The following is a 13,415-nucleotide window of genomic DNA, read 5'->3' as shown; positions in this document are numbered from 1 at the left end:
ATACCTTAAGTAATAAAGAATTCTTTTCTTTATTACTTAAGGTATTACATATGTGTCCTTATCGCCCCATTGCGCCCCCCCACACACACACACACACTCACGCCCTTACCCCCCTGGTGTCTGTGAGTCATCAAGAAGGCCCCTGGTTTTTTAAAAAATTTAAATTTTGCCCCAGTTTCCTAGTCTCTAAAATCCCACTGAAAGAGAAGAGTATTTTGGCTTAAAGCTTTGTTTTCTACTCAAGTTCCCAAATACCCATGGAAGGATAACATATTAACCCTTATCAAAGATTTAGATATTACTCTGAATGCATTCACCAGACCTCTTACTGAGTCTATATTCAGAAGAAAACAGAGAAAAGGGAAGCGGGAGGTTCTAAGAGTCTGAGGGAAAGAATCCCAACCAAAGGAGAGGGCGGAGAAAGAGGAGAATCCTCTGTACAGACCCAAGTTTTGATTAAAAGTCTTCTCCCCTGTCTCCCGTTGTTCCCTATCCATTCTGAAAAGCAGACCGACAGCAGAGAGGCAGTGTGAAGAAATAAGCACTAGGCATCTAATGTTCCAGTAGCCATTAATTAAGTAGAGAGGCACCAAATGCACAGACAGCCAACTTAGGGAGCAGGGAGTAAAGGATGCAACTGCTCACTGCCTCTGGACATGGAGCATCCTCTGATGAGGTACCACAGCCCTAGACCTCAGATTCATGAATAAGCAGTCCAATTTGATAGGGATGGTTATAGATACGTTGATTGAAAAGCTCAAAGTAGCTGTGATCTCAAAAAAAAAACAAACAAAAACAACACTACAGAATTTCAATTTTTTAAGATGAAAAGAGTTTTGGAGATAGGTTGTGCAAAAATGTGAATCTATTTAACACTACTGAATTGTACTTAAAAATGGTTAAGATGCTATACTTTATGTTATGTGTATTTTAACACACACAAAAAAAATCTTAATACCTTCTCCATCTGGGGACTTAGGAGGAAAACAGGATAGACTCTTATGTCCTTTGGTGGGGATAACAAAACAAGTTGTTGCTTCCCCATTCGGCCCCACCGTAGAGGTGACCTGACTCCCCGGGTCTCATTGTGCAGGTGCTGGAATTGTCCGCGCAGTTTCCAATCATGCCTGAACCAGTGAGAGTCCTTGTGACTGGAGCAGCTGGTCAAATCGCATATTCGCTGCTGTACAGTATCGGAAATGGATCTGTCTTTGGTAAAGACCAGCCTATAATTCTTGTGCTGTTGGATATCACTCCCATGATGGGTGTCCTGGATGGTGTCCTAATGGAACTGCAAGACTGTGCCCTTCCCCTCCTGAAAGGTATGTTAGAGAGTGGAAGAGAGAGGGATTTTTTTAGTATTTTATGTCTTTCAAAAACTAGATTTCAGATTTTTGTTAACCTGTCAATTAGAAATTATTTCATAAAAGATGTGTCTGGGGAAACCATTCCTCAACTCAGTATCCAGATGTCAACCATGCCAAAGTGAAACTGCAAGGAAAGGAAGTTGGTGTTTATGAAGCTCTGAAAAATGACAGCTGGCTCAAGGGAGAATTCATCACAACTGTGCAGCAGCGTGGCGCTGCTGTCATCAAGGCTCGAAAACTATCCAGTGCGATGTCTGCTGCGAAAGCCATCTGTGACCACATCAGGGACATCTGGTTTGGGACCCCAGAGGGAGAGTTCGTGTCCATGGGCATTATCTCCGACGGCAACTCCTACGGTGTTCCCGATGATCTGCTGTACTCGTTCCCCGTTACAATCAAGAATAAGACATGGAAGATTGTTGAAGGTCTCCCTATTAATGATTTCTCACGTGAGAAGATGGATCTTACTGCAAAGGAACTATCAGAAGAAAAAGAAACTGCTTTTGAATTTCTTTCCTCTGCCTGACTAGACAATCATTTCGATGTTACTAGATACCCCAAAGCTGAAGAAGCTAAAAGTTGTCTTTGACTCTAGTACCAAGTAATAATAATACTATACTTAAATCACTTGTGAAAAAACAGCACATTTTAAAGATTGTGTGCTTCTCGGTACAAATTTGTGACGGTTTATGAACATGGTGTTAGTGTTGCAGCATCCTAAATAAAATATATATTCAAGTGAAAAAAAAAAAAAACAAGTTGTTGGTCAACAAACCTTCACATGGCATTTAGAGAGAGAATTAAGAAGAAAGCATTAAAGTTTGGAGGACATTACTTTTCAGACTCCAGCTGTTCTTTCTTCTGCTTTAAGTCTTCTTCTGTTATCCCTCCCAAGTGTTTATAGTTGCTCTCAGCAATTTCCAGGAGGTGTCTCAATTCTACAATTTTCTTATAGGCTCTCACTGCAAGACAGAGTTGCATAGAAACCTAATTTAGACAGGTGCTGGCAGGATGCTCATCCTGTAGCCTATTCTTCCTCTAAAGCCAGTGTCTGTGTGGTTTGGGGAGGAGGTGGAGGGAGGTGGCATACACACAGAAGGATAAATATCAGTAAGTAATATTTGGATGAACAAGCAATGATAAACCTAAATGGAGGGTTCTCCTCCTGCTCTTGGAGGGTGTATCAGATTGTTATGACTTTTAATACTATGAACAAGGAAGTTTAAAGACTAGCAGTGGTTTAGAGTAGTGGTATATTACAGGACCATGCATAATCTATGATATGACAAAAAATAGAAAAATTGAAATATGCTGCATTTATTTAAAACAATAACTAGCCCAGCTCCCAAATTTTATGATTAGTTACTTGTAATATCTATGTAAGAGGATACTGAGAGAAGGAAGTGTGTTGAGAGCAGCTTTTAGCTATTCTCCAACTATCGAACCTTCTATCCTGTGTGGTAGTGCTTCTCAACCTGGGGTGATTTTCTCCCCTAAGGACAGTTGACATCATCTGGACACATTGTTGCTTGTGAACTTGACGGGTGGAGGGGAATAGGTTAGTGGCATCTACAGGCTCAGGTCTCTTCTCAAATGTCACTCCCTTAGAGAGGACTCCTCTAATGGTTATCTTATCTATAGCACCAACCTACTTTATTTTCTTTATGTATCTATTTTCTTATTATCTGTCACCACCACATCTCAGAAATGTAAATTCTGGGTGATGTTGGGGATTTTATATTGTTCACTGTTTCTCCAATAACTACAACAGTATCTGGCACATTGTAGACAATAAATATTTGCTGCTATTATTATCTGTAAAAATCACTTGCCAACTAACCATGGAAATCCTTGGGATGTCTCTTCCTGTTTCCTATGATCCACTTAAATAATGTTTCCTCTTATATAACATTATCATGTCTTACATTTTTTATATGTTCAACAACCCCTAGTACCAAAATTATACTAGTTCTGGTTCCCCCCAAAATGAAAGTATTTTACTTTGTAGATAATAGTTATCTTTAGGATAATTTTCAAATTTGGAGGAAAGACAATGGCTATGGCATTTCTTAAAGAACAAATCACAACAGAGTTGGCACACTTACTTCTGGCATCTGTTTTATCCGACTCATTAAGATATAAATCATTCTTAGCATCAGTGCTTCCCTCAACACCATGTCTTATAAAACACTTCATATCATCTTCATCAATTTCATTATCATCTATATCATATTTCTGTAGCCCTTCTAATAGCTTTACTGCTGCTAAATGGGCAAACCTGTAGAAAAGAATCACCAATGAACAAGAACCACAATTTTCAAATTGAAACTGCAGTTTGAACTTAATTTAAGTAATTACACTTTGTACATTATGCCACCAACCCACCCATTCAGTAAAGGAACAAAACTATACCTGAATCTCAGTGCCAATTTGATGTACTATATCCAGCTAGTAGTACATGGGAAACTCAGTTATTCGACAGTAAGGACAAGTGATCATTAAAGACCGATTCCATCATTTTTATTGGCAAAAACCCAACTGAAAGAGGAGACCAAAAGAAAATTTCTAAATGGAACAGAAAGTTCAAAACCACCCTATTTGATCGCCTGCATTTACTACCTTTTTCTGATGGCCTAATTTAGATTGTAGAATTAGTTATGGTTCCATTTTTAGGGTTAACTATAGCTCTGGTACCCTTAATCTTGATTCTTCTTCAACCCAAAGCACTTGACATGGCTTTGAAATTTAATGGAAAAATAATGACTTTCCATCCATATTTTTTATTTTCTTTGCTATTTCCTACATCTCTGAAGCTTCCAATAATATACCTTTGATTTTGGAGTTGTTGTAATTGCATGTAATCTGCATATTTTTCCACAGTTTTCCTAATTAAGATGTTCAATGCTTTCTCTTAGGACAAGGATAATTACTCGCTAACCACAAAAACCTCAAATTCTATGTTTTCCATAACCACATAACCACACACACATGTACATACATATATTCTTACCTTTCACCAGGTACTACAAATCATTAAAGATATAGAAATAAACATATGTAGGAAATTATAAGGTTAACAGAAATCATTAGTTCTATTACTAGGTTGTTTTTAACAGCTTTCATTTACTGAGTACTTGCTTTATACAGATTCAACATTACACTTTACACCTAGCCTTTTGGTGCATGAATGAAAAAAAATGTGGGCCAGAAATTATTATTAACTCCAGATATATTCATAGTATTAAATCACCCATATAATACTGGTATAAAGATAAACAAATAGACAGATCAACAGACAAAATATGAAGCCTAGGAATAATCCCACACAAATATGGACACTAACTTGGACAAAGACACAAAGGTAATAAAGTGGAGAAAGGACAGCTTTTTCAACAAATAGTGCTACAACGATTGGATATCTATATTTAAAAAAAAAACACTTTGGATGCATACCTCAAAATGCATCATAGATCTCAATGTAAGACCTAAAACTATACAACATCTGAAAGAAACCAAAGGAGAAAATCTTTGTGACTTTGTTTTAATTGACAATTTCTTAGCTATGATACCAAAAGCATAATCCATAAAAGAACAAATTGATTAAAAAAAAACTTCTGCTCTTCAAAGACATTGTTAACAGAATTAAAAAAAAAAACAAGCCTAAACTGGGAGAACATTTTTACAAAACAAAAACGTAAGGAAAAAACTAGTATCCAGAATATATAAATAGCTTGTAAAGCAATAATAAGAAAACAACTCGCTTTTAAAAACTGGACAAAAGATCTAAACAGTCACTTCAAAAAATGTATATGAAAAAATGCTCAAAATCAAAATCATTTTTATTAGGAAAATGCAAATTAAAACCACAATGAGATGCCACTGCACACCTACTAAAATCACTAAAATCAAAGAACCTGACAACAGAGACTTTTGGAATGCCAATGCCTATGGTCACTTTGGAAGCACTTTGGCAGCTTCATATGAAGTTAAACATACCCTTAGCATATGTCCCACCAATACTATCCCTAAGTATTTACCCAAGTAAACTTAAAGCTTATATTCACACAAAATCCTGTATGTAAATATTTATAGCAGTTTTATTCATAATCACCAAAAAATGGATACAATCAAAATCTCCTTCAACAGGTTAGTGGATAATCAAACTATGGAATACTATAGAATTCTACATCTGATGGAAAACTATTCAGCAATAAGAAATGAACAACTAATACATACGAATTCTCAAAATAACTATGCTGGCTTAAAGAAGCCAGCTATATAATAGTACTTACTATATGATTCCATTCATAATAAAACTCTAAAAATGCAAACTAATCTACAGTGACAAAAAGCAGACCGGTGTTTGCTTAGGGAAGCCAGCAGTGGGAGGGAGGGAGATTAAAAAGGAGCACAAGAAGACTTTTGGGGGTCATGAATACTAGAGGCCCGGTGCACGAAGTCATGCACAGGTGGGATCCGGCCAGCCCGCCCCAATGAGAGCTGATCAGGCCGGCCAGTGGGGGAAAGGGGCCGCGGGAAGTTGACCAGCTGGCCCTGCCTCTGATCAGGGGGGAAGGGCACCAATCAGGGGTAGGACTGGCCGGGAGGAGGGGCTGTGGGTAATTGGGGGGTGTCAGTCAGGGCCCTGATCGGGCCAATTCGCCTCCCCAGTGCATGTCATAGCAACCGGTCGTACCAGTGTTCTGGTCTCTTGGCTTTTATATATATACTAGAGGCCCGGTGCACAAAAATTTGTGCACTCGGGTGGGGGGAGGGGATCCCTCAGCCCGGCCTGTGTCCTCTCACAGTCTGGGACCCCTCAGGGGATGACCACCTGCTGGCTTAGGCCCGCTCCCCAAGGGATTGGGCCTAAGATTGCAATCAAACATCCCTCTGGCAGCCCGGCAGCCCTCAGGGGATGTCCACTTGCCAGCAGGGAGCAGGCCTAAACTTCAGTCAGACATCCTTAGCACTGCTGAGGAGGCAGGAGAGGCTCTCACCACCACTGCTGTACTGGCAGCCATCAGCCCGGCTTGTGGCTGAGCAGAGCTCCCCCTGTGAAAGCACACTGACCACCAGGGCACAGCTCCTGCCACTGGTGTGCCTCGCCAGTCTGGGTGAGGGGCTGAGGGCTGTTTTCAGGCTGGCGGGTGACTGAAGCTCCCAGCCTCTTTTTTTTTTTAATTCTTGGATTTATTTACCGTCTATAGCTGTCACTGGAGCTGAGAGCCAGCTCCAGCTCTGAGGCTCGGCTCCAGCTCTGAGGCCTTGCCGGCGGAAAGCAGGTATCTGGGATTTGTTCAGCTTCTATAAATTAAACTCTGTTGCCATCACTGGCGCTCTAAGCTCTGAGGCCCGGCTGGCTGAAAGCAGGTATCTGGGGTTTGTTTAGCTTCTATAATTGAAACATATTGTTGCTTTCAGAGCTCAGAGCCAGGCCATGGCAGGCGGGGAACCCTGGCTTCCTCCATCACTGGAGCAAGTAAGCCTCCTGTTTGCTTCAGCTGCCTGGCTGCCAGTTGCCATCTTGGTTGGCAGTTAATTTGCATACCACCCTGATTAGCCAATGGGAAGCGTGTCGGAGGTACAGTTAATTACCATGTTTGTCTATTATTAGATAGGCTATATAGATGGTTGCTAGTCATTGTGACAAACCCAAATTTCCAAATGCCCCTCCTCCAGGAAAGGGACAATACTTCCTCCCAGTTGAGAATCACTGCTTTAGAGAAAAGAGTTAATATACCTTCAAATGTCTATTCAGCTTGAATACTGTCATTCTCTCAGCATTTGACAATGTCATCCCATTGAATTTTCAGAGATTTCCAAGTATAACAGAGTATATGCAAAACTTTAAAAACAAAACCAAAAAGAAAAAAGTAAAGCATATAGGGATACCTCTTAGCCACATCGCTGGGTTTCTCCCCTGCTTTGTTGGTAATATTACTGTCTGCTCCCATTTTAATTATCCACTGCAAACATTCTATGTGGCCTTGTCCAGCAGCTGTAAAAACAAACAGAAAATACACAAAAAGTTGTTACTAGTAGCAACTTTCCAAACTTTGAACACCATTAGAGAGTACTTTCATAAATACTGATACTTGCAATAACCAATAAATTGGGGAGATGTAATTTTCTCCATTTCATTTATTCATTCATTGGACAAACATGTAATCAAATATATACTGTACTCATCACCTATACAGAGAACTTTACATACAGATATAAAAGTTGAGGTTCAAAGAAGTTATTTCGTTAATATCACACAGCTAGTAAGTAATGGATTTGAAACTATAATCTAATTTTTTCTAATCTTATTGAGTGTCTGTCTGCTGCTATTGATAGCTCCTGACCAATCTTCTATTACAGAACTTATTCCTCTGACCCTCACAACTCAAAATTTATAGATCCCCAATTACCTAAACTATTTACACCTTTTTCTAAATCTTGTCCTTAAGACACATGCACTTGATATTAATTTTCACCTCCACAACACTGCTTATGTGTCTTCTCACCTAGTGCCCATCCCTCAACTCTATGCTTATCTGACTTCTACCCATCCTTCTAAGTCCATCTCAAGACTCAGGGAAACTGGGGCAGGGGGACTTAATAAACTTAAAAGAGCTGAATTTAGATCTACTAAACAATGAGACTGAAGAACAGAACAGAATTAGCAAGTGGCTGGCACATACAGACCTGCAACAAATATCTATAGATTTGATGAGTGAATGAAGAAAAATAAATAAATGAAATCTAAGCTCTGCTCTTACCAACTGTGTAACTTCAGTCAAAAAACCTGGTTCCTCTGGACCTCAATTTTCCCATCTTTTACACAGATAATTTCATATTTATAAAGCAGCAGTGATTTACACTGCTGGCTTGTAAAATTACAATAAGGATTGAACATGACAGTTTTGCACCCTGTTAAATGTTATATAAACATAAGGTGTTATTTATGAATTCCCATGAATATTTCCTCAATAATTTAACGCTTAGCAACTTCTGTTCAATTTCTACTCCTGAATTCCACTGCATGTATTTTAACAACCAAAAACTTTTTGCCGTTTATTACATCCTGACTTATACAAATCTCTAGTTGCTCATGGTATAAGTATATAGCTCCTTAACAGTAAGGTCTGGATCTCACGCGATTTTCATGGTGTGGGCACATGACTGGTACTGAACATATATGTACCTCTGTAAAATAAATCAGAGTATGAAACTTTTGGTATGGCTTGGTGTCTTAAAAAGTTAATCTACCTCCAATACTGGGAACAGAGAGGAAAGGACACAAAGCCAGATCCAATGACAAAGCAAACCCCATCACTATAGCCCTATGGCCCAGCTTACAAAAGGTCTACTAGTATAAGGTCCTACCTTTCCCAAAATGACTCAGGTCCATCTTCCAAACTCAGAATTGGCCCCTGAGGAGCCTGGGGCTTCTCTTTTCGCTTCTCTTTTCTCCTACAGCAAATCCGAAATAGCTAACAAAGAATACTACGGGATTCCTCATACCTCTAGACATAACCCTCCTTTAAACAAAAACAGCAACATCTTTTCTCTGTAAGAGTTACAAAACCATATTTATGAATCCTGAACAATGGTGAGCTTTATAAAACAGAGTTTAACCCAACATTTCCATTTTATTACACAGTTAATATTGGGGGGGGGGTGCTAAGCAATTTGTCTATAATGAAATACAATAAAAGAATTTTTATCTAAGATCCTTATTACATATTGATTAGAATATATTTATTAATGGACCAATGAGAACAAGAAAAAATTATGCAGTGGCTAGAAATTTTTAAAAAATGATTTGAAATAATTAAGGCTTAAAAGTAAATGAAAGAGAAGTCATAGTAGATTTAAAAATCATTAAGTGACTGATACTGCAGCTTATTTACTGAATCAAAATTAAAATGAAAGAAAAAGAAGCAGATAGACTGACAACATGTTAATTAAATTATAAGGAAACTTTTATTTACCCAAGTTGGGTATGATTTAGCATACAGATACGCCACAGAAAATAAGATAATGTACACAAAAATTTCCCCTCCCCCTGCTGCAGCCACTTATCACCCCTCCACCATACCATCTGATCCACCCCTGGCCCCAGGAGTTCTTACGGACAAACTGACCAGAGAAGGGGTGAAGGGCAAACCCTTTTGGTTCCTCTTCACTTTCACCCTCTCACCTTCTCACAATAGCTGTAACCCAAACACTCTATTGTTGTACATCAATCCCTTTAGAACCTTCTTCCAGTTCCCTCATTTCCATCTCAGTTCAACCGGTAAAAAACTGACTGATAGGCTGAAAACCATCTGGCAAGTAAAACTTACTTTAATGTATCATCCCTCCGAAGATGCATTATAAATACCGTGAGTGAGCCTCTCTTTTGCTTCTCATAAATGACACCCCACATATGCACTAGGAATAAAAACTGGTTGTACCTAGGTTATAAAATGAGGGCTTTTCTTCAGGGCAGCACATTTTTAAAAAAACCACAATCTTTTATGCACATTTTAAGTATCCACTCCATTCATAAATCCCATAGTGAAAAGCTTTAATGCCTAGACAGCTAGTAGAGATGGATGGAGTGAGATTCTCCAAACTACAGAATATCATTTACCAAAGTGGGACCCCTCTATGTATAAGAGAAATCCCTTTCACTTCCCCTTCTTTCTGCCCCAAATACCCTTTCTCTTATAAAACTACTAGAAGCCAAGTGCACGAATTTGTGCACCAGTGGGGTCCCTCAGCCTGGCCTGCGGGATCGGGCCAAAACCAGCTCTCCAACATCCCTTGAGGAGTCCTGGATTGTGAGAGGGTGCAAGCCAGGCTGAGGAACTCCACCGGTGCACAATCAGGGCCGGGGAGGGACGCAGGAGGTTGGCCAGCCAGGGAGGGACCACAGGAGGGTTCCAGAGTGTTCAGCCGATCTCGCTCAGTCCCAATTGGCCAGACCCCAGCAGTAAGCTAACCTACCAGTTGAAGTGTCTGCCCCCTGGTGGTCAGTGTATGTCATAGCAAGCAGTTGAGCAGCCTTAGCATATCATTAGCATATTGTGCTTTGATGGGTTGAATGGCCAACTGGGTAGACCAGACACTTAGCATATTAGGCTTTTATTATATAGGATTGGTACACATGGTGCTTAAGATTCTTAAGGTACATTATAAATTAAATAAACTTTAATGATTAAACTAAGAACCTAAACAACAGTAACATTATTTCATAATTTATGAAATAAATAAAAACCAGAAGTTATTTATAAAATAAAATCCTATTCTAACACAGGACTATATTAACAAGATTACTGTATTTTTATTGTTGTTGTTAATCCTCACTTGAGGATATTTTCCCATTGCTTTTTAGAGAGAATGGAAGGGAGGGGGAAAGGGAGAGAGAGTGAGAAACATGGATGTGAGAGAGACACATGGATTGGTTGCTTCCCTCATGGTCCCTGACCAGAGCCAGGTTCAAGCCTGCAACCAAGGTACATGCACTTGACTGGAATCGAATCTGGGACCCTTCAGTCTGCAGGCTGATGCTCTATCCACTAAGCCAACTCAACTAGAGCAACATTACTCTTTTTACTCTAAGACTTTTACAAGAATACCAGCCATCACATTATAAAAAAAGTATAATATCACTAATGAAGCAAAATAGAAATTTCAGGTGCTAGAGGTTAAAGATTTGGCCTTTTATTTTATAAATAAAAGAGATATTGGCAATAATAAATCCTAGAGATATACTCCCTGCACTGAGTTGACAATCTGACATGGTCTGATTAAAAAAACAACAAAAAAAAACATGGATCAATCTTTTAGAATTCCACATAGAAGGAAGGAGAATGCAGAGAAAAATTGCACATATCTAGAAAACGTGTTCATATCATGTTGATATTTCTATAGAAGAAAAAACATTTTTTGCAGAGTATTAGAATAAAGAAAATTCTCCTAGAGGTTGCTTGTTTGATTCCCCATCACATACCCGGTTTCCGGCTCAATCCCCAATGGGGGCCGTGCAGGAGGTTGATCAATGTTTCTCACTCTCATCAATGTTTCTCTCTCTCTCTCTCTCTCCCTTCTTCTCTTAAAAAACTTTCTCTCTCTCTCTCTCTCTCTCTCTCTCTCTCTCTCTCTTTCTCTCTCTCTCTCTTTCTCTCTCTTCCTTTCTCTATAAAATCAATAAAAATATTTTTAAAAGATAGATATGGTATTAGCATGAACAGGACATTTTCAGTCCAAAAAAAGGTTACTCCTAAGAAATTTCTCTAACCGTGAATTTCACATCTTAACTACATGACAAAATCAAAAGAGAACTTCTATTGGAATTACCCTCAAATGTGAAAATGTGTAAATATCTGACATCATAAAAGGAGTATCACACTTGAATTAAAAATTAATCACTCTGATCCTGGCCGGGTAGTTCAGTCGGTTAGAGCATTATCCTGATACACCAAGGTTGTATGTATCCCTGGTAAGGGCACATATAAGAATCAACTGATGAATGCATTAAAAAAGTGAAACAACAAACTGATGTTTTCTTTCTCTCTTTCTCAAATCAATTAAAACATTTTTAATTAAAATAAAATAAAATAAAAATTAAGCACTCTGTCATGCATTTTCATGTGTTTCTGATGGGTAATTATTTAAAAAGGTAAATAATTCAATAGCAATTGTGTCAGAATTGAAAATTAAACAAGAATCATAACTCGCCCTAACCAGTTTGGCTCAGTGGACAGAGCGTCAGCCTGTGGACTCAAGGGTCCCAGGTTCGATTCCGGTCAAGGGCATGTACCTTGGTTGCGGGCACATCCCCGGTGAAGGGTGTGCAGGAGGCGGCTGATCGATGTTTCTCTCTCATCGATGTTTCTAACTCTCTATCCCGCTCCTTTCCTCTCTGTAAAAAATCAATAAAATATATTTTTTAAAAAAACAATGAAGAATCATAACTCACCTTTATGCATAGGAGTTGATCCATTATTATCACGTTCATTAATATTGATTACTCCATCTTCTATTAATTTCTTAAGCATTTCCAAATCACCCTTAAAGGCAGCCACATGACCTGGAAATGCTAAACCTATGAATAAAAAATTCAGCATTTTAGTAAACACATGAGCTAATTGTTTTTTTCTGCCTCAGGCGGGTGCACATTTTAGATTTCAATATTAACTGAAGTATGAGAATGTTATATTGGAATTAGTTCTGTTAACAATAAAGTAATAAAAAGAGAAACACAAAATAAGATTATTATTAACTGTGTAGCCTTTCCACCCCTCAGGACCTCAAACATGCTAGTAGTAGTATTATACCAGAACTATTTTTAGTCATAGTCCCTTTTACCCATGGCTCTGCTCACAAAAAACACAAAGAGATGGTCATTTTTGACCCTTTGCATAAAGACATACTTGGCTCAAGTCCTACATTAGCATAAACCACTCATTCCTTCTGTTTGCAAGGAAGTGAAGAAAGTAAACTGTAAGTAAATGAAGTACAGGTATGTATATACACATATACAAATATATATATGTATATATATATACATATATATAAACACACACATACATAGATGTGTGAATGTACCTGATCTACTAGTGCCTAGAATATCCTATCTAATAAAAGAGAAACATGGTAATTAGCCTTACCTCCGCTACCCTTCCCATTGGCTAATCAGGGAAATATGCAAATTAACTGCCAGCCAAGATGGCGGCCAGCAGTCAGGCAGCTTGAAGCAAACATGAGGCTTGCTTGCTTCAGTGATGGAGGAAGCCAACATTCCCCGCCTGCCGCTGCTGGCCTCTGAGCTTGCAGTTTGAAACATTGTTGCAAATATAGAAGCTAAACAAACTCCAGAAACCTGCTTTCAGCCAGCTGGGATCTCAGAGCTGGAGCTGAAACAGTGTTTCGATTATAGAACCCAAACAAATCAGATACCTGCTTTCAGCAGCCAAGGCCTCAGAGCTAAAACTGGCCCAGAATTAAAAAAAAATAAAAGAAAAAAAGGAGCGGTTGGGAGCTTCAGTCCCAGCCTGAAAACAGCCCTTA

General features: G+C 38.8%; 1 protein-coding gene and 1 pseudogene across 4 annotated transcripts in view; one reads left to right on the top strand and one right to left on the bottom strand.

The window, feature by feature from the left end:
• The window catches only part of ANKRD42 (ankyrin repeat domain 42), a 45,723-nt gene that overhangs the window by 6,029 nt on the left and 26,279 nt on the right, over positions 1-13,415 (bottom strand). For 3 of the 4 annotated variants that reach the window (XM_006763743.2, XM_006763744.2, XM_015563905.1), the window contains exons 7-10: positions 12,325-12,450; positions 7,263-7,368; positions 3,473-3,645; positions 2,203-2,329 (exon numbers count right to left, since the gene is read on the bottom strand). In XM_006763743.2, coding sequence (XP_006763806.1) covers positions 2,203-2,329; positions 3,473-3,645; positions 7,263-7,368; positions 12,325-12,450 — 532 coding nt within the window. The remainder of the gene's footprint in view (positions 1-2,202; positions 2,330-3,472; positions 3,646-7,262; positions 7,369-12,324; positions 12,451-13,415) is intronic. The other variant, XM_015563904.1, reaches the window with a different exon arrangement.
• On the top strand, positions 1,124-2,122 carry LOC102754806 (annotated as a pseudogene).

This window comes from Myotis davidii, unplaced genomic scaffold (genome assembly GCF_000327345.1).
Source record: "Myotis davidii unplaced genomic scaffold, ASM32734v1 scaffold499, whole genome shotgun sequence".
In the NCBI taxonomy this organism is placed as follows: domain Eukaryota; kingdom Metazoa; phylum Chordata; class Mammalia; order Chiroptera; family Vespertilionidae; genus Myotis; species Myotis davidii.
This window is presented reverse-complemented; position numbering and strand designations above follow the sequence as displayed.